Consider the following 24,780-nt stretch of genomic DNA (forward strand, 5'->3'; position numbering starts at 1 on the left):
ACAGTATTAGGATGTTTAAATGGTATATCTGTGAGAATACCGCTGGCTGGCCATTCCTGGATGGGGAAGGATGTCCAGCCTTTCTCGATTTGCTCAGACTCTGTAAAATTACCCTTTTCTCATAGCCATGGGGCATTTTCCTGGATGGTAAAATGTGATCAGCTTAGGGTTCCAGGACACAGACCCAGCGGTGAGTGTCTGGCAAATTGAGAGCTCTGTGGAGGGAACGTGGGCGCAGCACGTCTTTTCGGCTGGTGGAAATTTAAATAACCATTGAAGGTTCCTGGCTGAAACATGCTACAGGAAAATGGACAAATGCGTAAGATACAAAAGTGTCGTAGGTGTTCAAAAGCAGAAGACGTCCTAGAGCAGGAAGGAGCGAAAGCTTTCCAGATGAGAGGAGAAGCTGGTGCTGAGCCTTCAAGGACAGATATGGTTCGGAGAGGTGGAGAAGGCAGCAGACATTTGTTCAGGCACTGGCTCTGCTAATGTTTAATGAACATCTGTTACACATCCAGCAATATGCTAAGTGTCACAGATATGACAATGAAACGACATAGGTGATTCTAACAACTTGTAGGTTTGCAAACATATGACACAATTCCGAGTGATAAATGGTGCAATAAGAGAGAGTATTGAGTGCAGTAATATTACATGCTCAATAATGTTGACTATATTAATGACGTCCATTTCATTTAGTCTTCACACTAACTCTGTGAGGTAGCTACTGTTATTTTCCTATTTTACGAATGATAAAACTGAGGCTTAGTGAGCTTAACTTGTCCACAGTCCACATATGTAGCTAGTTGGTGATGTTCACTAAATGCCATGCTATGTATTTTGTAGGTATCCTCTTATTTAATCCTCATCACAACCTTTCAAGGTAGATGCTGATATTCCCATATATGGAGGAAGTAGGAGAAGCACAGAGTAAGTTAAGTAATTTGTCCAGGTCCACACAGGTAATAAGGGTGGAACAGGGCTGCATCTCACACTCTCTGATTTTGAAGGCCACTTCATCTCCATTATGCCTCATTACTATGCCCTCGGCAAGAGGTGGGATTCTGGCTGGTCCAGGGGACTGTGAATCACCAAGAGAGAGTCCTCCTAAGGCTAACTTCATACTCTATTGATGTACATAAAGAAAGCCCTTGAGACACTCACAGGCTAACAGAGAGTCAAATGTGTCATTGTGATAAGGTAGATATTGCACTAAACAGAGGCCCACATGAGGCACAGCATGAGTGTAGAAAAGCGGACTCCCAGTTAGACATGGCAGAATCAGGGCAGGCTTCACAGAGGACTAACGTGGGAGCTGAGACTTAAACGATGAGTAGGTGCTTGCCTGGGACACGTGAGTGGAGTCTGTTCCAGGCAAACGAAACAGTGTTTGCAAAGACATAGAGATCAAGAGAACTGGCATGTTTGAGAAACCACGGCCAGTGATTATCCTTGTAGATAATGGATGGAGGGAAGCATGGTAGGAAATGCAGGCAGAGAGGGACAAATTTTCAGGGACCTTTGGCGCCACTCCACAGAGTTTAAACAGTATCCTGGAAGCAATGGAGAGCCGCAGAAGGATTTAGAGCAGAGTAGTCAAATGATCAAAGTTGGAGTGTTAGAAAGACAATTATAATGAGAATGCACTTGGGGTGATGAGATGGGACTCAGGGAAACCACAGATGCTATTTTTTATGCCCTGAACTAAAAGAGAAGTAATGAGAATGGAAAGAAGAGGATAGAGATGAACAATTTAAGGAGGTAGAATCGATAACTTGGTAATTTATTAAATTAGATCCAGGAAGTTCCCAAATCTAAGATCAGTGCACTACCCAGTTTTATTTCTTCCCATTTAATTACTTTACCATATTTTTATGCTCTCTTATTAAAAGTTCCATGTTGGAATTGACAGAAATAAGAAGTTTGAGGACTATCATATGCTTGCATTGGTTGCTCGGCCAGATATCAGCACTTAGCATCCCTACTAGATAACAGATCTCTGTTCGCGGGAGTCAATATTTATAAAAGAAAGAAAAGCACATTCTCCTCGGATGTGTCATTTATTCTGTTTATTTCTAAAATACTTTTATGTTGTTAAAATCCCCAACTTTGATTTTATATCTATAATGAAATTTGAGCAGATTGTATTTCAGCTGTTGTTAGAAGAAACATGCTTTTTCTTTCAAAAGATGAAAATCTGAAATTTTCTCTCTTATAAAAATCTCAACTACATTTATTCATTCCTCCCAAAAATGACGATGGGACATTTGGAAGGGAAAGTGCAGCCTCTGCCCTCATAAACCTTACAGTTGAGTCTTCTTTTCAAAAGTACACCTTCAGGATTTGCTCCTGTTTTAAGCAGGTACTCACTGCCTTGAACTTCAATCGAGCAGGAGAAAAAATGTCAGAAATTAGTCCTCAGGAATTACTTTCAGTGTTTTTTAAAAATATTCAGGAAAAAAATACCCATCCCCCGTGCCCCTGTCTCAGGACTTTGCACTCATTACTTCATCTGCCTGGATCGCTCCCTCCCAGGACGTCTTTGCAGCTCTTCCTTAGTTTCTTCATGGCTTTAATCAAATGTGACCTTCTCAGGCCACCTTATTTAAACTGAGCCTCCACCCTCCACCCTGTAGCGTTTACCTCTATTGATCTCGTTTACAATCCTTCTCCTCATCTAGAATGTGCGCTCTTTGTGACCTTTGTCTATGACTCTATTCGTACCAGCTAAACGGCCCTCAGAGAATGTTTGTGGAATGAATGAACGAACCCTCTCTGAACCTCAGGTTCCTCACCTGAAGTGTGGGGGTTTTCAGGATATGAGTGAAAGGAAAGCAGCAGAGTCTCGGCGTGCTTGGTCTTGTGGGGACCACCGCCAGCATTGTTGGATGGTCAGGCTGTTGGATGGTCAGGCTACTTTCGATGCTCACCTAATGTGTGCTTTGCTTTATGCAGTTGTTTTCTGGGTCACATGACCCTCGACTTAATACATTAGGCCTATAATGCAATTTAAAAGGGACAAAAAAATTTTTAAGAGTATAGATCTAATGCCATAAGCATCACTTTAGAGAAGTTTTTGTTTATGAGGGAGTGGGGTTGTTTGTTTTTCCTTTTTAACATTGTGCCTTTTAAAGTGTAAGGTATTTCCTTATTACCAAAACCATACATTTCTCTGGTAGTAAAAAAAAAAAAAATTGTAAACATAGATAACCCAAAATAAGGGGAAAAGAAGGATATTTATCTGTAATTTCATCATGCTGAGCTAACCATTGTTAACATTTGTGTTGCGTAGATGGATGCATAGATAGATATATATTGGATAGATAAATTTTCTCTGTCTACATATATGTGCGTGCGTGTGTATGCATATGTACATATTACCTAAATCCGTCTACATAGAGATTTAAATAGAGATAGATTTTACATATTTATATGTAATTTATAAAAGAATTAATCAATTAATATTAAAAGAATTTAACCCAAGGAGAATGGAAATGCAAATAGCAAAGCATCCCACTTTGCTGTTTTGGATAGTGGGTATACATCCCAGGGTCAGCCAGCTGCTGTGACAGCTTCAATATGTCAGGGGCCCGGCCCAGGGTTTCTGCTTGCTTGTGTCACAATCCAATGAGACTGGTCAGATGCCAGGTGGGAGCTCTATTTCACAGAGCTCCTCCCATCCACAGTGCAACAGCTTCAACAGGTGGCCCCCAAGTTAGCTCCAGAAAGAGGGGACGTAGAGGTTGTACATGGGAGAGTCGATGCACTAAGCCTGGAGGTAGCACGGATCTCCTCTGCCCTCATCCTACTGGCCAGAACTCAGCAATATGGTCATTCCTAACTGTAAGGGAATAGTGAAGAGTGTGCTCCGTGTGAAAATAAAACACATCAGGTGAGCGCATAGCATTACCTCTGCCGCAGTGATAAAGTGGGACATGACGTGACATCATACCATGGATACTGTTTTGTAACCTGTGTTTTCCTCTTTAGAAACATGTTGTGTGTGTGTGGGCCGGATACCATTCCATCGTAAGCATGTTATACAATGTGTAGACCATGCACAAAGTTGAAATGCACATGAACTTTTGCTGATGTCTTCATCACAGTCAAGCTGTAGGCTGGCCTTGGAATTTACTGATGTTATCCCCACCCCCATTTTGTTGAAGTGTAAACTGAGGCTGAGAGCTCAAAGTGACTTGTCTGAAAATCACACAGTCTGTGAGTCCCATTCCTGCTGAAGCTCTTCCCAGTATTTCAGGAAACACAATGTGATGTGTGCTACAACAGAAGTGTGTAAAGAGCTCCACAGTCTTTCCACTCTGGAGATTTTAGTTAAGGCTTCAAATGACATTTGAGAGGGACATTTGGGGGTAGTAGATATTTGCCAAGTTTGAATGTAGAGAATTGGATACTAGGCGAAGAGAGCAGCATCTGTGAAGAAATGTAGGAGTGAGTGACCAGCACATACTCCCTTAATTAGTGTCCAGGGACTTCTGTAGGATGTAGCGGTACAATGCTGGGATGCTCTGGGACCAGTATTTTGCACACAGGAAGTGAGCGTAAGAAATCTCCCACTGGCCAATGGTTATAAGTTCTGGTACATCATACACTGGGCTGGCCTGGCTGGTCTTTTCTCCCTGAATGGCATGGCGCAGGTAACTCAGGAGCTCTTTCCACCTTCCTGCACCACAATAACCCCTCTCCAAATTGCTCCAAGTTTGTATTCTACTTATCCCGGGAAATAGCAAAGTAAGACATGACAGTGACCCAAACTAAGACAAGGGCAGTGGGAACCATAAGGATGGGATCACATGAGATCCTTTTCAAGGGAGAATCAGCGGTGATGAGAGACGATACCAGGGTTTTCAGTTTGGTTGCCTGGGTGGAGGGTGACACCGCTCACCAGGACAGGGACGGAATGTGCTTGGCTGGGGAGGTACAGCATTTACTTTGGGGCATGCTGGGTTTGCAGTGCTTGTGAAATATTCAGGTGGAAAAGTCAAGCAAGTAGTTAGAAGTGTGGATCTGAGGATTAGGAGAGATGTCGACATAAAAGACACAGATGGTCATTGAAACTGCCATGCTCGATAGGGGTAGGTAGGTAAAACTGAAGCTCTGGGAATAAATGGGGTCTGCAGGAAGAAGGGCAGAAATCTGGAGACTTGGTGGAGATTGTTCAAAGAGCTGCCCATGACTGGTGACCTATTCCAAAAAAGCTCTCATCCTTCCAAGCCCAGCCCATTCAGGGCTGGTACGAATGGCTGGGAAATGTGTTCCCATATGGTATCTTTAGGCTTCCACAAAGAGAGGCTTTGGGATACTGTGTAGGTGACAAGGAGACTCAGCGTAGCAATTAGGAGTGTAGACTATGAACCCAAGAATTTGGGTCCTAACCGCAGCTCCACTACGTAAGAGCTGTGTGTCCTTGGGCAACAGAATCCTCACCTATACCAGGGAGCAGCAACCTTACCCATTTCACAAGGGTGTCATGAGGATCCGCTGAATGATTCACACAAAGGGTTGAGTACTGTTTCTAGCACAGAGTAAGTACTCAATGGATACAGCTATGATTATTTTGACAGAGGATTTAAGTTGAACGCAGCAGGACTGGCAAGGAATGAGTGCTTATGGACTAGAGCAGAGAGGTCCACAGGTTGGGGTAAGAGCCAAGAGGGAGCATGAGGCACAGAGATATGGTCTCTTCCCAGGGCTGAGGTCTGACCCCAATTACAACAGGAGCTAAGGCACCGGATTCCCTCCCAAAGAATTGGCAATAGTTCAATTCCCTTCCAGTTTGAAAAGGACTCTAGGGAGAAGCTGGAGGAAATGAAGAAAACTCTATTTATTGTTATTTTTTTAAAATACAATGAAAAGAAACCCTCCGAGGGCAGGTTTGTGGGTTTTATTATTTGTGAAAGAAAACACACTCCTCTTGATCAGCATTCCGTCTGTCTGTGAGGCTGAGCAGGAGATGGGCAAGAACAAATGTTAAGTCATAACATTTGACTTCCTGTTCCTTGCTTGAGGAACATTCAAGGGTGTTAATAGGTTTAGCTCTTGTCAGCGGAACCGAGACAATTTCAAGAACAAAATGAATGGCGGAGCCAAGAACATAAAAGGGCCACTTCGTGCGAACAGCGCGGAGGATCACAGTGCATTAGGTGGTCCTGTCCAAATAATGCCGAAGGAAGGTGATCGAAACAGCTGACTGTGCCAGGCATGAAACCAACAGGAGAGCCTTCCAGAATAATCCACGTCTGGGTTATTCACATTGCCTTTTCTCCCGGGTATATGAATTTGCTTTTGGAACGACAGCAGTGGCGTAATTGGAATCCATCTTGTGTGATTTTTCCTCAGATGATTTAGAATTAGATCGATTCATTTTCAAAGAGTATAACCCAATGACAGCATAAAGGCAGTGTCTTGAATTGCTTTCCCGCCCGTGGGTAGAGTGGGTGGGTGTCATTTGCTGATTCATTACTCTCTCAGAGGGCTCTTTTGTTTCTAAAACTACCTGGAATTATGAACTCTAAACCAAAGTAAGCTTTGCATGAAAATGCATTTGACTTAAGGGGAAAATGTACAGTACTGATTAAAAGGAACCCTGGCTGGCAGATTTGAATAGGGGGGTCACATCTGAATGGGAGTGGGGTTCTAAGTACTGGTGGATGAATCAGGCTGGACGAAGCCCACTTAGGCTGCACTTTTCTAAGTAGAGGAGGTAATACTGACTAAACTCCTGAAATTAATGGGCAGCGGCCATCAACATGCAGAGGACTGATGGACAAAGGTCATAAAGCTGAAATTGCTCCAAGTGACAAGCATTTAGAACATAATTTTAGAAACATCCTCCAACCCTTGGTGAGCTCATGTGCTTTTGTCATTAGGAGTCAGTAATTGAATTTTCTGGACATTTTGATCAGTATGTGACTTTGTGAAGCCGACTACACAATTTTTAGTCTGGCAAAAGCATTACCTTCCTCTGTGCGATTAGAAAACATGTAGAGAGTGCCGTCCTTCTCACTGCACTTGATTTGGGAGAGAGGAAAGGAAAAAAAAGAAACCCACCTTGCTATTCCATGTAACTTTGTAAGATTCATTTAGATTCTATGCAGATCATTTAATAACAGATTTTGTAAAACCTGAACATAAGGAGCCACCGTAAAACGTATTATCTTTTATTACCCATACAGAGAATGACATTTTAGATGGTGATAAATCGAAATCCAAGGAACGCTATTTGCTTTCGGAGCTTGCTTAGTGAACTATAGGAACACCAGTTTCCTGATTTTATACTGTGGCAAACATGCCCCCCCCACTCCCAGGGGCACCTGAGGCAGTCTCCAACTGGGTTTGCTGAGGCTCATCTGAGCAACATTCTATTGCCCCCCCCCCCCGCTTTTATTTAAAGGTCATTCTCATCCAAACCTCACCACTGAGGATTCATTTGCCCCATCTTCCATCCTATACACCTCAGGATGTGTGATGAGCCAAGAGCTGAGCCTGGGGTTGGGACCAGCCATGGGGCATCTGCCATGAGGTGGAGGAGAGCCCAACCGACTTGGCACCAGTGCATGCAAAGACTTCCTTGCCAGGGACGCCTCTCCAAAGGGGAAGCACTCCTCTGCCTGCTCTTGGAAAGCCAGGCCTTCATCACTCTACCCTACTCTGCAAAACCTGGCCTTCTAGAGACAGGCTTAGCCTGTCCAGCCTTGCCCAGGCCCCGCCTTAGGACCAGTACCCTCTGCAACCCAGAATAGCAACCCCGAAGCCAAGTTTTCTGTGTAGCAATCAGCATAACTATCCCTTCATGTGTTCATTCCTCAAACATTAATGAAGAGTGCCAGCCACTGAACTGGCTGTATGATTTCCCCCCAGGGGATTTAGAATTAATTCAATTATTTTCAAAGTGTTTAACACAATAATCACTTAAAAACAGTATCTTGGGCCTCAGTGGCTCAGTGGGCCAGGCTTTGGGGATATAACAGGAATAAGTCAGAGACAGGGTCCTTGCCCCCATCAAGGGCTATAAAGAATACTCAGAAAGTGACTGACATGTTGGAAACCACATACATAGATCGAAAAGAAGAATCTCTAGTAAACTCATTTGGCATTTACCACTTTGTACATGGGAGGAAATTCATAGACAGATTTCATGGGAAAGGTGTGGTTAACATCACACTTCAAAAGATTAAAATGGAAATATTTTCCAGAGCAAAGGCAGAGGATGCTATTCTGGGAAGGTGGGCAGTCCCAGGAAGGAGGCAACTGGGCATGAAATGAAGGCGGCAGCTGGCAACGTCGTGCACCCGACAGTGGGAGGCCGACGAGCATTCCAGCAGCCCAGGATGCTCATAAGCACTCTCCAGAGAAGGTGCGTTAGTTTCCCACAGCTGCCGTGACAAAGGACCACTAAATCTGTGGCTTAAAACAACATGCATTTGTGATCTTACGGTTCTCAGGGTCAGAAGTCCAAAATGAGTTTCACTGGCGTAAAATCAAGGTGTTGGCAAGGCTGCTTCCTTCTGAAAGCTGTAGAGGAGAATCTGTTCCTGGGCCTTTCCCACCTTCTAGAGGCCACCTACATTCTGCGGCTCATGGCTCCTTCCTCCGCTTCTTGGTCATGTCTCTTTCTCTGACTCTGACCCTCCTGCCCGCTTCTTATAAGGACCCTTGTGACTAATTTGGACCTGTTCGGATAATCCAGACTAATCTCCCCATCTCAAGATCCTCATTAAATCACATCTTCACAGTCCTCTATGCCCCATAAGGTATCATATTCACAGGTTCCAGGGGTCAGGACATGGACCTCTTTGGGGTCTATTATTCTGCCAACCCCAGGAGGTATGAAAGCTTCTAGAGCCAAAAGCTTGACAACATTTAGAGCACACTTTCCCTGTGACTGTGCTTGACACATGAACCTGACACTGAGCATCTCACAGCATAATCGCAGAGACAGACATGTGAAGAAAAAATTGCTGTAAGTGGAACCAAGAGAAAAATATTGACCATAGTATATAGATAGGGCTAATACAGAGGAGAAAGGAGTAACTCTGGGAAGAGCAGGAAATCTTTACGAGGGAAACGACATCCAAGCAGGGTAGATAAAGACAAGTAGTAGTTTTACAAAGGGGAAAAAATAACCAGGTATAGGAAGGCCTCCCAGGCAGAGGGCACAGCATGAGCAAAGGTGCAGAGGAAGGAAAAAGCCGTAGATGGTGGAATTGCATATGGTCTGGTGTCATAGGAATGTCACACTGTGAGTGAGGAGCGCTAGATCAGGCCACGGTGAGTGTGTCTTTGTGCTTGACAGACATTGTCCTCTAGCCACTGAAGGTCCACTGAGGCATTTTGAGGAAGGTCCTGTGGTTAGCTGGCCACGTAGATGGCTCTCTCTGGCTGGTTTAGGGTGGAAAGCGGTTTGGAAGATAGCAGAGGGACCAGTCTGGAAGCTGTTGCCGTAATTCAGGTGAGAAAGATGAGAGCTTGAGGTCATGTGACAGCAAAGATGATAGAGGAAAGAGGGTGCACTCAAGGGAGGTCGAGGAGGCGAAATCAGTAGCACTTGATGATCAGCCATTGATGTGAAAGAGAGCAGAGCCGTGGGCGACTCCCGGCTGTCCAGTCTGAGCCGATTCATCCAGGAGGAAGGTCCTGTGTCCTGTCGCTGGCCCATGAAAGTTGAGGGAGGACATCCAAATGAAGACATCTAAAAAATGATTCTAAGCAGACTGGAGAGAGGCAATCGCTGTGCCATTTAGTGTCTTGGAGTACATTTTTTTCTAAAAAGAGAAAATCTCAGTCAGACAAAGAAGAAAACTTCGGTAAATTATGTTTTCTATTTTTTTATTTAAATTTCTCATAAACAGGTGAGTTTTAAGTAAAAATATGTAAGGGTACGTGTTAGCCTGCATATAATCTAATGTTCATTCAGAACGGTGCTATCAAAGTGTGGTCCCCAGATCAGTGGCTTCAGCATGTCCTGGAAGCTCATTAGAAGTGCACATCCTCAAGCCCTACCCTGGATCTCCTGAATCATAAGCACTAGAGGTGGGCTGAAAATCTGTTTTTTAATGCACTCACCAGGAGATTCAGCCACAGGCAAGTTTGAGAAGCACTGACTCAGACGACATATCTTAAGCAACTACTATGTACCAGGCATGATGTTGTTATGGCAGTTCAGGGCCAAAAGTTTAGAAGAAGCAGGCTAATGCAGTGAACAGTGGATTGTTAAAATAAACAAAAACATAAAGAAAGAGCACTTTAGTTACATTTTATTTTACTTCAACTTTTAGGGGTCTGTACCTCCTTGTCTCAGTCAAACAGATAAACCCAAGAAAGTCATTAGCATGTTCAGTTCTGCCCCTAACCAACCATATGCTTCTCGGGGTTCCCTTTTCCCTGATTCCTCACCCTATGAGTTCTTCAAAGATGGCGTTGGATGAAATGATCTCTGAGGCACTTTCAAGAACCAATAGGCTGTATCTCTTTACCTCACAAACCTTGACTCCAACCACACCGATAGCCCTGTTTCATTTGGCCACCTCCATGATGGTTCTCAGGCTCTTCTTCCCTCTCTGAATTCTCTGCCCTCACACCCATCTTTCAAAGCTCAACTCCAGCCTGCATCAACCCGATGCCACTAAAAAGCCACTGTGGCCCTCCCGGCTGCACCATTTACATCCGAAGCTACTGAGCACATATTCAGCACATACTGCCTAGTGCCTTGTGGAGCCGCTTATACGTGTTTTATCTTCAGCCAAGCTGTGAGTTCCTTGATGCTACTGGAAAATGTATTTTACATTTTTTATTCCCACAGTGTTCTGACCAGAATCAGAATGAGCCTCAGTTCTTACTGAATGACTGAATTTAATAGCATTTTAGGATTGATAGTCTGCTATCTCCTTCTATAGAAATTTATTTCCATGTCAAGACCCCATATCTAATCCTTTAGTAGGATATTCTCTTCTGCAGGAATGTCCCCGTGATCCTGCCTCCCCAAGGTCTAGGTTAGGTGGTCTCTCCTTTGCGATACCACAATGCTCTGTTCTTACTCCCATCACAGTCTACTGAAATTATCTGAGTGTTTGTCCCTCCCACTAGACTTGGCTCTTTATTTGTCACCAGTATATAGCGCAATGCCTGAAATGCAGTAAGTGCCTGGTGCATGTTTGTAAATGTAGTAACCTCCATATAGCCTTCCTGAACACCCCACATTCTGACTCCCTTCTCCTGCACCTTAACTGGTAACATTCTGATAATATTTATTACATCACACTTTACATACTTGCTTTTTGTTCATTTATCTGGAATATAAATGCACCATAAGCAGAGTCTGTATCATTCATCGTGTCTTAGCAGAGTTACTTGAACGTAGTAGATACTATGTAAATATTTCAGTGGAAGCAAACTGAATGTCAAATATTTGCTGCCTTGGGTTTGAAAGAGGTGATTTTTCCAGGGATACTGTGAACACCATTGGCAGTTCACTTATTGTAACTCATCAGCAACATCAGAAGATGTACACTTTACCTGGAAACGTTTTATTTGATTTGGTGTCTTTAAACCTGATATCTATCACTTAGGTTATTCCAACGGTACATGTCTCAGAGGCAGTGTTTATTTCTCCTGTTGCTTGCGCACCCTGCTGGCTTTGTCAGCATCCAGTAAATCTGGGGGAACGAGCTCTGCTTTCTCCTTACCCACCAGACCCCAGCCAGGAATGAAAACACAGCAGGGGACAGCCAAGCATGCGAATGCTAACATTAGCACTGAGGAGCAAGGTGAAAGGGAGCCTAAAAACAAACACTCGTCAAATTCAGTTGCCATACTACATGGGTAGGTGGAAGAACGTCACTCACTTGTTTGCACTGGGAGGAAGGCACATTTTGTGAGGGGATGTATAAAGTTCCTGCTGGATTTATGGACTGCCTATCACCAGTGTTATGTGGCCAAAGTGGATAAATCAAACCCCAGACAGACAACAGCTCATTCTGCTTCAGATTATGTTTTCGCCAATCTGTTTGAAATATTTATAGACCAGATGTCAGATACAGCTAACCTGGAGAACGTGGTCCCCATTCAGGTGCCATAATACAAGGACTTTTGCTTTGCCCAGATAGGTAAAGCTGATGAGTAAATAAATGAATTATGTTATATCTTTGCTATCTCATGTTAATATTTATTATTAACAATACCTTAAATGTTAGACAATAAAAGGATTTGTTGAAAAAGTCTTCTTACAGCTTTCTTTGACTCCCAAAGCACAATTTATAAGCTGGAGCCAGCTCTTACAGCCTCACAACAATCGATTGTGTATGTCTCTTTCCAGCTGTGCATCAATGACATCATGTTGGTAGCTGAAAATTAGCCATGGTAGGGTTATTTAAACCACCAAAATTGACAAACACTGCAAATCAGGAGACTCTGTTGTTAAGCATTTATAAGCACATCGCTCTATGTAATTTCTTACTTTATAAAAACATATCTATAATTGGCTAATTATTACGTAACTATAATATGCCAAGCATTAAATTAGTAGCTGAGAGATAAATTTCTAAACAAGACAAGCCCCTGACCTCATGGAGGAGGAATGATCGGAGTTAAGATAGCAAATAAACAAGTAATCAGTAAACAAGTATATTACAGACTGTGATAAGTGCTGGGAGAAAATTGTACTAGTTATCTATTATAGCATGTTAAACGATCCTCCAAACTTAGTGACTTAAAACAATGGAGATTTATGATCTCCTGGTTTCTATGTTCTAGATTCTGGGCATGGCTTGGTTGCCAAGTGCCCTTTGCTTAATGGACCTTCACGAAGCTGCAGTCATGTATTTGTCCAGAACCTACAGTCTCAGCAGAAGGTTTGACTGAGGAAGGATCCAGTCCCAGGCTCATTCAGTGATCGTTGGCAGCATTCAGTTTCTCTGACTACTCTTGGAGGCAACCCTTAGCATCTGCCACATATTTGGAAGATTTTTCAAAAATCTACTGCATAATAACAGCAGCTGCGTGTCAAGCATTTACATATGCCAAGCTCTGTGCTTAGTACTTTGTGTTACTTATTCTAATCCTCACTTAAACCTAGAAGTGTTATTATTCTCCCCATGTTACAGATAAGGAAACTGAGGCAACAAGAACGTAAGGAACTTAACCAGGATCCCTTAGCTACTAAGCGGCCAAGCTAGGATAATAGTAATTGATCTAATTTCAATTGTCCCTTCCTAAGTGTCAACCACTCTATTCTGCAATATTCTTCACGGAGCTTCAGTGCAATGAAGAATGAACATCAGCAAATGAGCAAGAATTAGCCCGGAGGAAGAAGTAGAGGAAAAAAGTAAAAAGGAAGAAAAACTGGGGTACAGCGGAAAAGCAGTCAGTCTGAACGTGGTGTAGAGATAGATGTGGAGTGTGGTTCAAGATGAGACAAGAGAAGAATGGAGTGCCGCATGGGTTAATGGCGAAACCCTTTTCCGTGTAACATTTATTCCTTGATTTCCCCCCACAGCTACCATTATGCTTGTTATTAGTGATAAATGTTCCGTTAAGTGCATACGCGTATGGAAGTCCCTGTAGCTGTGTAAAACATCAAGGGTCCAGTGATTGATTATGTGCCATATTTAATGACATGGCTTGATTTTCTTTTTTCCAAGATGAAATGTTTGGTTTTCAAATCAGTGTGATCAGCGAACCTGGCTTGTGTATGTGAAGATACACCAGAGGCTTTTTCTTGCAGACACACCATCTTCCTTTTGTTTCTAGGATATATATTAACTGGGGCCCGTAGACACCCAGAAGGAGATAGCAAATGTGGTAGAAATGCATGACTGCAGAATTCAAACCAGGAGAGCAGCTTGACTCTCTTTGATACGTCTTACAGATCAGATAGCTTAAAATAAAATCAGAGCAGCCAATTTAATTTTCCCCAGTTTTGACACAGTGCATTTCTTGGTCAAAATAAAATTCTATTTCCTTGAGCTAAAGCTCCCCAAAGTATAAGCCGTTCCCTGAGAATAAATGACTCTGGTTTGGAAATGCCACTGATATGCTCAGACCTTTAAGATATAATTTAGTCCAGGGAAACAGTAATATATCATCATTATCAACAATGGAAGTAAATTGCCCACCTTGTGTGTTACATACTGGCTAGGTGTTGGGGTCAAAGGCATGGTTCTTGCCCTTGAAAACTTTGTTATCCACTTAGGAAGATAGTAAATGGGCATTCCGAACAGGATACATAGCCTTTATATTAGTCAGGGTAGGCTAAGCACTATAATAAACTTCCCTTAAACCTAAAGGACAGTTCGTTTTCTTGTTCATGTCACAGTCTAAAGCAGGCCAACAAAGGGGCCCTGCTCCATATAGGCGTTTGAAGATGTGGGTTTCTTCCTTTTTGGGAACTAGAAAACATGGAGGATTACATAGAAGATTTAAGGGTCATGCTGGTCACATCGCTTCTGCCCATATTCCATTGGCCAAAATCAGTCACATGAGCTCATCTTCCAGTGTAGCTATATGCACCGGAGTCAAAATAAATAGGATTCGGTGAACAAGTAACATTGGCTTCATCACAGGTTCCTTTGGTTGTAAGCAATTGAAATTGATTCTGGCTGGCTTCTGTGCCAATCTCCTGAATAAACACTGGGGTATGTTACAGAATCAAGGGAAGAGTTCATTAAAGTCAGGAGCCGCCCTGGTCCCAGATCTTAGCAGCCGAACTTGCATCTTTCTGACAGAGCAGTGCCAACCACTTAACTCGACTTGAAAGTCTCTTCCTATCAGAGTTGCTTACATTCATCTCCCCTATGAACCTTGAACAAATTGAGAGAAATAAGCATAAGAATCAGGTGACATTCTTGCCATGGTAAGTGCAGCTTGGTCTTTAGAGGACAATGGGGCTTCCCACCCCCTTTTTATTTCACTCACCAAGTGACAGAACAGCTGGTCTCATTCGCCAGAGGCAGGGTGTCTTCTACATGGGTAGAGAGGGGTACCACGGTAGTAAGTTTCTTCCCAAAACATTCAAGAAGGTAAAGAATCCCTCAGTCAGTCTCAGTAGTAATATGGGGAGAGGCGAGAAGGTTTGTCCTACATTCTGTCTTTGTGATGCCTAGTTCCATGTTTTATATCATAGAATGTGATTGCTCCTGTGGGGATTAGGGAGTTACCTATCAATTTGTCAATAGCATAAGGAAGACAAAAGCGACACATGGCCACCAAGGCCTATTTCTTTGCATCAGCGGTTCTCTCCAGAGAATGGGGCAGCTGTGAGCTGCCTAGCAGTTTTTTTCAGTAGAGTAACAAAGGCAAAACGACTACTAAGCAGTGCAGAAATGAGTTAGGTACGTATATTTCAAGTAAGAGTGACTATGAGAGTTAGAGAATTAGGGAAGATTTCCTACCAAAGGCTCAGCTGGAATGGGAAGGAGGTCATTGAAGAATGGAAGGTATTCCAGTTGTGCAAGATCAAGGGACAAGGGAATTCATTTCCTCTAGGTCATCTGCATTTCAAAGGAAGTTGATTTTATTGTTGGTCGTCTGTTTGTCATTGACGTAATTGTGCAAGCAAAAATGTTTACTATAGAAACATCTCAAAATACTGATAGGCCAATGGACTTTGTATCTAAGAGTTTATTTTAAAAGTGAAAACTTGTAAACAGCTCAAATAAATGATCATCCAAAAAGGAATGATTGAATAAAATATAATTGACCCATACAGCGGGCTGTCATACAGCTGTTACAATGAATAGAGAGATTTAACATACTGAGATGAAAGTGATATGGTAAAACAAATTGTGAAACTGTGTGAATTTGTTTAAATGAAAGTATATAAAATGTGTTTATGTTCCATGATGTATAAAAGAAAGGAAGGAGACAGCAAAGCACTATAACAATATTTACCTCTTGCAAATGGAGCTGGGGAAGGTGGAGAAAAATCCCCCTTTCCACTTTAGAAATAACTACTTTCCTGATAATAATTGGACATATTTTAAATAATAATTAAAAAACATTTTAAATGCCTTAAGTTTGCCAGAAAATTGAGACTTTGGGAACTTTCATCTCAAACCTTGTAATTTATCTACTAAAAAGTCTAATTGATTTTCTCCAAGGTTAATCAATCTATTTACCATTCCAGTCATAAAATTGTATTTACTTCAGAAGATGGGAATTGGTTGGTCCATTTTTTTAAATTATTTATAAAATTTGTTAAACTACAAGAGTTAAGTCAATGTTTCTTTCCTTTGTGCTATCAGAAGAATATTATATGCAGACATAAGAGTATCTTTAGCTGTGACTCTATTTTGTTGCAGTTATATGTGACCATTCCTGTCACCAGCCCTGAACTTACCTAAACTCCTTAAAGGGAGGGACTCTGTTTTCCTATCCCTAGATCCCCAGTACCCAGCATAATATATAGACTAGGTGTAATGATTTCCAATTAAATGAATGCATAAATTAATGAAAAAAAAAGTGTAACAATTTTCTCTGATCCAAAAAAAAAAAAATGTCTTGTAGAGGGGAAATGTTAAAAGGAAAATAATGTATTCATGAAATGATTGGAACGCTGTTGTGAAGGGCCTATTGTGATACTGTGGTATGATACGATAGCTCTTATACTTTCTTACAAATACCCAGATAATTGCTCATAGCATTAGTTGCAATTTTAGTCAATTGGTCTCCTTTTGCTACTCATGGAACAGCTAATTTAAATGTCTTAAGGAAAAAAGAAATTTATTAGCTCATAGAACTCACAGCGTCTAAGGAGTAAATTATGGCTTCAAAGATGACTATTAAGAAGATCAAATGAGGCTAAAACTTCTTCGCTACCTCTCAGTTCTGTGTTGTCTTCTTCCTCAGGATGACTTTCTCTATGTGGTTGCAAATGGTCACTACCAGCTCCAGATTTATGTCCTACCACCTTCAAATCCAACAGAAAGAGAACATCTTTTACCTAAGAATTCTGAAAGAAATATGTCCCGGAACTGAGTTTCAATCCCAGGGGGTCTCACTTGGGTTATGAGTTTGTCATGTGGTCATGCAAATGGGAGGCCCTGATTGTCCAGGCATGAGCCACATGACCATTCCTAGATAAGGGGTAGTGTCTACCCTATCTGAACTCCACCTATGCTGAGAGCGAGGAAGGGGTGATGCCTCCAAAGGAATTATGGCATGGGTACCAGGGGAAGAGGAAATGGACGCTGGGAAAGCAACGTAGCGCACATCCACGATAGCTAGTGCATGAAGTAGCCCTGGAGTGCATGTCTGCAGCAACTTGTCCTGCAAGTTGGAGAAGAGCGAATGCTGTGACGAATTTACATGCTTGTCAGATAGCCATCATAGAGTCACATTCATGTACCAATTTGCTTCAGGGAGCGAGTTCAGCTGTTCTTTAGAAATAAGCCATACCTGGGATCATAAACTAAACATTCCAGTAGTACCACTATGAATATCAGTAAGATCTTCTGGGAAAACAATATTGAAATATGAATAAAGAGCTTTAAAATGTTCTTTATTTTATGTTACTCTTTAACCTAGTAATTCCACTTCTTGGAATCCATCATTCAAAAAAGAAATATTACAATATATTGAAAACTTTCTGAATAAGAATGTTTATTACAGTGTTGTTTAGATTGTCAAAAATTTTAAAGGCTAGAAATAACTTAAGTCCTAATGATATAATCAAGTTAGTTATAAATTATGCATATGATTATATTTCCTGAAACCCTTAAAATGATGTCAAGGAATTATGCTGATAAATGATTTTACATGTGGAAAATGATATGACCTTGTCAATATCAGAAAAAAAAATCCATATACTTTCTTATTTTTATGATGACCTGCTTCCCAAAACATGCAATGTATTATTACAAAAGTAAAAATGACATACAAGTGATTAGACCTGACTAGTGATTTGTATGTCCGGAGACATACAAATTTGAATATGGGCCAATTTATTGGTTTTATATGGTCCAGCTATTTATGGCAAATAGTAAATCCAACTCAACTTGTCAATGATAAGTAGAAAGTCACTTACATTAGGCTGATGATTTTCCAGATTCAACTTGAGAGTAGATGGTATTTGAAGCACCTTTACAGAGAGCTGCCAGCTGAACCAAGCAGAACTAGAATTACCCAGCAATTAGAGAATTGTGTGAACTTCAATCCTGGTGGAACTTACTTTGCAATAGATATGGGTATCAAATCATCATGGTGTACACCTTAAACTTAAGCAATGCTATATGTCAATTCTATCTCAATAAAGCTGGGGAGGGGGGAAGGGAAGCATTGCAAGTAACCCTGTTCAAGGAGTGAAAAGCATCTTGCTCCTCTTCTAGAATGTAAGAGTTTAGATCATTCCAAACCACCCAACAAAACTACTACTTCTTAAGTTAGTCGCTCAGAAGCTTAGTTAAGAAACAACCAATTAAAGGTACCCTAGGGAGCAAACAACTCACCACCCTTTGAAAATACTTAAACATTTTAGGGGCAGCTAGCATTGAGCTATAAAAATTCGCTGTGTAAACTTATAGCTTTAGAAGAAATTATAGAACCCTGTTGTGTGTTTGTACTTTGCTTCGTGTGGTATTGCTTAATTATTGGTTGGAATAAGCAATGGTTTTGAAGCTGTCATACTGGTAGGACTGTTTACAACTGGTAGGACCTTCAATAGAAAAAAAAAAGTCCTTTTATTTTGTTATTGATGATGATTCAACTCACATTCTCTGTGTGAGTGATTAAGAAACCAATCTAAACTGGTCTAAGCAAATAAGGAAAATTAGTGCCCTAATTAACCGAAAGTCCACAGGCAACCCTGGCTTCAGTATGGCATGATAAAGTGGCTCCAGAGCAGTCACTAGGGAACATTTTTTCTTCTCCAAGGTTCAAGTCTAATTTTATCAGTAGATTGGCTTTATTCTCAAACTAATATCCCTCCCCCTACCTCTGCTGTGGCATGAGATGACTCATTCAGTTCCCAGGCTAAACGCTTCCAGGTTCACACCACAGACAAAGAGAGCTTCCCTCTCCCAACTGTAGTAAATCCAATTCAGCTTGTCAGTGATGGGCAGAAAGTCACTTACATTAGGCTGATAATTTGTAAGCACAGGTCCTATGCCTGGACCTGTCACTGTACCCCTGGGTTGGTATAAACTTATTGGCTTCTTCTAATCAGGGCTCATTCCCAAAGTCGGGCAGAGTGGAGGGTGGGGAAAGTCAATTCGACACACACCGTATGGGCAGAGAATAAGTGATGGGAAAGTCTCCAAAGGAATTGCGGGGTGCTGCCCTACCAGAAGAAGAATGGTATCTCCATTGGCCAAGACAGGCAGATCCACCACAGGAGGCAATTTAACCAACCACTGCACTCTTCCTCATCCTGAAATCGAGGCCACTTGGTTAGCTGTTTAAACATGGTAGCAAAACATTCGGCAAATAGTCAAATGAAAAACTTATGTACATTAAAAGACAATAGTGTAATATTGCTTGTGTTAAACTTACCAGATCATGGTTAGATTAAAATGAGTCTTCCAAATTTCACATGACACAAAAGACTAAAAAATGACTACAAATGACATGAAAGAATTTACGTTCAAGTGACTCTTAACCTCAGTTGTTATTTTTTCACCTGTAAAATGGGAATAATAGATGCAGCTTAACATGGCTGTTGGAGAGATTAACAATGATAATTTCTGGAAAGTACAGGAATTCAATGCCTGGTCTATCAAACTGTTTAGTAAATGTGAGTTCCTAAAGCTACCATCTCTGTCATAATCTCATCATCAAAGTTAACCTCATTTTTGGGTCAGTTTCATGAGGTTACTATGAAATGACATATGCAGGTGTAAATATCAAACATGCAATGTATACCCAAACCCTGCAAATGAAACATTCTGGAATGTATCAAATGCCCCCTTAAATAAAGACAGAAAATAGACTCCTTCTCCATGGCCAACTCCAGTCTATGGATAGTACCTGTTTTATATTGGAGAGATTTCAAAGGCTTATTTATACACAATAGATAAAAGTGCTATGAGTGATTAAAAATGCCTGCCCCAGATGGAGGAGGGCATAGAGACAACCCAAGCAACATGCTTGCTACCCATTCAAAGCGGTAACCCACATCTAAATGCCATCTTTGTCATGTTTTTGCTTTGTAGACTCTGGAAAATCCCAAGTATGAGTTGATCGTCGAGGCTCAAGATATGGCTGGACTGAATGTTGGATTAATAGGCACAGCCACAGCGACAATCTTGATTGATGACAAAAACGATCACTCGCCAAAATTTACCAAGAAAGAGGTAAGCCTCTGCTAAATATTACCCTTGCGGTCACAACCATAATTGCTGGTCAATATTAATTCTGTATACCATGGCCCCTGCTGCCCCCGTTTGGAACAGCGAAACATTTTTTTTTGTGTGGAGAAAGGGTGATGTTTTGCTGGAATACTAGTTCATATTTTTCTTTCTTTCTTTTTGTAAAGCTGAAAATACGAGAGCATTGTGAGAAAAAAGGCATTGAATCTTGTTAAAGTCCATAGAAAATAACTTGTAATACCAAAATGCCATTTTCATAGTTTTATTGGTGCTATTTAGTGCTGAGTTATGTGCATCCCATTGTGATTTTAGCATAACAATAACTTTTTTTTTCAGCAAGTATAGATGGAGAGGCCAGACAGCAGCAAAAAAGTAAAGCAGATTTTCTTGGCAATAGCAAGGGGCCTAGCAACTTATAAATAACAACCAAGTTAGCTTGTCTGGGAGAGCCATTATTTATTCTTGGCTATTGTGCTTTTATGCTTATGGATCACGGGTGTCGTTTCCCATTTATTCCAATGGAGAAATGTTTGGGGACAGCCTGAGTGTGCAAGATTAAATTGGGTTACTGAATTTGTATCCAAACTAGGAAGTCATTTGCACCATGCATCTGATGGAAATGTGCTAAGGTCATGGTTTTTTTGGGGGGTCAGAGCAAGGCCAAATATTTGATGCCCCTCTTACTGACTAAGAGTATAGGACCAGTGATGACAGCCCCACCATTTGCCAAGCCAGTTCCATGCATCTTCTATCACCACAGGCTCTTCACCTTCAATCTGTTGCTTCATTTAATTGGGTGAGGTTGGTTTCATTAACCTTTTACCAATGAGGGAGCTTGTTAAGCTCAGAGGATCTGGATAACTGCTCCAAGGTCTTGGGCAGAGTAAGTGGCAAAAATGTGATATGAACAGAGCTTCGTGCGAGACATGCTCTGAACTGCAGTGCTGTGCTTCCTCATCTGCCCTGATGTTTCCCACCCTCCCAGGCATCCAGAGAAAAGACCCATGTCTGGATTTGCAGTTGCCCACCCCACTGCAGAGTCTAGGGACTATCCCAGGTAGCTCGAGACAGATAGGCCCTCTCAGCCTCCCCAGTGACCTCTCCACCTCAGCCCTGCATGACTCGTTCAGGAGGTAGAAATCTCCCCCTCTCCCAGTCATGTGTTGGGCACTTAGGACTTCGACCTCAAAACAGCAAAGTCCACAGTAGCTGATGTGGCTCCATTCTATTATTCCCATGACACTGTCCCTATAACTGCTAATACAGACTGCTCATTATTTCCATGTTTCTCAAACTGGTTCCACAAGTTACATCATTGTAGGTAGGGGAAGATTTCAGGGTAAAACAGATATGGGGAACACTGAGTTGAATAGTTTGAAAAGTATCTTTTACTATAGAACTTCTGAATAGCTTCAGAATACTTTTTGTTTCTCTAAGAAGTGTTGGTATGCTCTGTAGGATTTCTCAGACTTATTTGGTCTGAGAATAATTTTCCTGGACCACCTCATCATCCTATCTCATTGAGCTGGTATCCCATGGAATATTCATTGGGGATATTGGTTTATTTGTAGAATTGCTTGTGAACCTATTTCAATAAAAGAATTCAAGGCACATTGTAATATTCAATATAGATATAGCAATGAAAATAGAAATTGGATAACCCTAATCTAAAATAAGAAAACCTATCAATCTATGACTTAGGGAAAAAAATGTGTACCTAGTCATGGATTGAATACCATGAGTGAGAAATTTTTTGATTGATTTTTTTTATTAATACCACTGAACTAAAGAAAAAAATAAACACAGATATTTTTATCAAGTGGATATTAGCAAAAGCACAAAGATTCTCTTCAAATGGGCATTGGACGAGGAGCTTGGGATTGCCACGGGAATGGGTAGCCAGCAAGAGCATCCAACTCTCTTCTCTCTTAGATATTATGTGTCCCAGAGGAGTCTTTGTCCAATGTAGATAAAGTAAATTCACAGTTAAATTTTTTAACATGTTCCCGAAAGGCTAGTGTTTGTTGTTGAGAAGGGATCCATACATTTTGGATGCCAGAATTGCTAGAGGCAGTCTTACAAGGATGTGGAGGGGTGGGTTCTGAGACCAGAACTGTATTCAAATCCTCTGGCCAGACATGGGATGCAAGCATGTTAACCATCTACATTCTTCACCTGTTACTGGGGCTATTAATAAAACCTACCTCATTAGGTTCTTGTGAATGAACCTAATGAGCTGATGATGAAAAGCGCTTTTGTGTTCTCTAGAGTACTGACGATGAGGATAGAAGTGATAAGGACAGTAGTAATTAAGATGGTGGTAGTGAGGACAGAGGTAATGAGGACAGTGGAATAAAGGCAATGATAAAGATGATGTGATGAGAAGGGTGGTGGTGAGGAAGATGGCGGTGGTGAGCAAGATGATGATATGGTAATGAGGATGTTCCTAAAATTTAAGAGACCAACTGACATTCTTAGCTAAAGGGCCATTTCCCTCCACGTTGAAAGCTGCTGTTTTCTTTTAAAGTAATTTGTGAACCCGCTCAAGCACTTTAAAATGAATGGTTAAGACCCTAGAGTTCTAGGGGGGAAGGAATTCTGGAGGAAGGGTGGCAGAATTTATAAAATGCATCATTATGAATGAAAGTAAAACATGCCCAGAGAAACCTGTTAGCGGGAGGAGGAGAACTGGTGAGGATTCAGCCCAAAGGTGATGGTCGCTGGGATGTGGAAGAGGTAGAACAACAGGCTGTATGAGGAAAGGAGAGGAAACATGGAGCTTGTGATCTTGAAGTTGAAATATTTTTTAGAGCTGAAGGTCAAGGTTCAGTCATTCCAGAATGAAAATGGTGGCATTTGAGGTTGAGGGTGTCTAGACAAAGGTCCAAGAAGATGTGCTCTTCTACAAGTTTCTACATATATTAGGACATTTCTTAGGAAATTCATAGGAATATGTGTTTCTCTTTTTTTGTTGTTGTTCTATATAGATGGTCTTTTATCTCCACAGAAATGGGGTTTTTTTTATCTGTTTTAAAGATGTGGTTGGCCACGAATAACAGAGACTGGAAATGATGCTCTGTTAAATGAGATAAAGGTATAGTTTCTCTCACATAAATGCCCGTTGGTAGATAGTCCCCAGCCAATGTAGTGACACCATGACATTTTCAGTTTCCCAAATTCCTCTTATCTTTCTTCTTTGCCTTCTCCAAGTCTGCCTCATAGCACAACAGGGTCACAGCAGCACCAGCCATCATGTCCTTATAACAGGAAGAACGAAGAAGGAAATGAGAAGGGCAAAGGAGGACCTGCTACCTAAGTAAATGTTATTTTAAAAGCTTCCCCTGAAACTCGAATTACTTCTACTGTCATCTCCTTAGCCTCCCTTATCTGTAAGGAAGACTGAGAAATAACTCCAACTGTCTTTAAGTAGCATGTTGCAGCCCTTGATAATACAGGAATTGTTACTAAAAAAGAAAAGATACTTTCTTTAAGTTATTTTTAAAAGTGAATTATTAGTGAAAAGGACACTCATGTGTTGTTCCCATTGTGTTTATTTAAAATGACTGTAAGCTTGCTGAGAAGCAAGGCCCAAGTCTCTTATTGTCTGTTGCATTACCCTTAGACACTCAAAAATTTAGTATTTTCTGAATGTTTCCTGAAGATAATTAGAAACAGTGTCACTGAATGTGGTGAACCAGGGTCATACTTCAAATTGCTACTTACATGTGGAAATCAGTTTTTAGTCATTGACTTTCATGAAACTTTGGGTTGGAAGCATTAGTTTCCCTACAGAAAATCTTCTGTGAGTTTTCCTAATAGTTTTTAACACATGGCTTTAACTAAATGTTAGTGTTGACTTTTCTCGGTTAAGTATTTTGAGATGATTTTAGGAAACCCAGGGTTTGAATTATAACTCTCGAAACCCAGAGTTTGAATTATAACTGAGAATCTCAGTCACATTCAGAGCAGTGACTTGTCCATCTGCCTAAAGTTGTTTTTTCTTTTTAGAAAACACTTCCTATTTGTGCCTAGAACATAGCTGATGCTCAACAAATACTGACTGAATAACTCATATTTTCACATAAACCCTAGATCGTGAGAATTAATAAACTATTAATTTTTTAAAAAATGTTTGTAAAAGATTATAAGATATGTTTTTTAAAGACATTCAGTTTTTGTTCACTTATTCAATCAATTAATTTTTCAGATTTATACCTTAAAATGGCAATTGGTAATTTAGACTTAATAATTTAGGATTTTGGGGGGGTTATTTGATGAATTCTTTCTAAGGTAAAAGTTTCCATGTTTGGGCTATAACATTACAATACCTATAATAAAGATGGCATGGAACATGAAAGTTCCCGACATTCAGCTGGGAAATGAGAGGTAAATGGGTAAATGCCCCAGTTTTCACAAACGGGTGAATGGTACCAGCAGGAAGCTGACAAGCTGAAAGAGCTACTGG

The 24,780-nt window shown here is 41.1% G+C and overlaps 1 protein-coding gene across 3 annotated transcripts in view; it reads left to right on the top strand.

Annotated features, from left to right (window-relative positions):
* CDH13 (cadherin 13) overlaps positions 1 to 24,780 on the top strand; it is a 1,315,977-nt gene that overhangs the window by 1,166,602 nt on the left and 124,595 nt on the right. For all 3 annotated transcript variants that reach the window (XM_016165971.2, XM_016165972.2, XM_016165970.2), the window contains one exon: positions 20,160 to 20,300. In XM_016165971.2, the coding sequence (XP_016021457.2) occupies positions 20,160 to 20,300 (141 nt within the window). The remainder of the gene's footprint in view (positions 1 to 20,159; positions 20,301 to 24,780) is intronic.

Source organism: Rousettus aegyptiacus, unplaced genomic scaffold, assembly GCF_014176215.1.
Source record: "Rousettus aegyptiacus isolate mRouAeg1 unplaced genomic scaffold, mRouAeg1.p scaffold_m13_p_14, whole genome shotgun sequence".
NCBI classification, from domain to species: domain Eukaryota; kingdom Metazoa; phylum Chordata; class Mammalia; order Chiroptera; family Pteropodidae; genus Rousettus; species Rousettus aegyptiacus.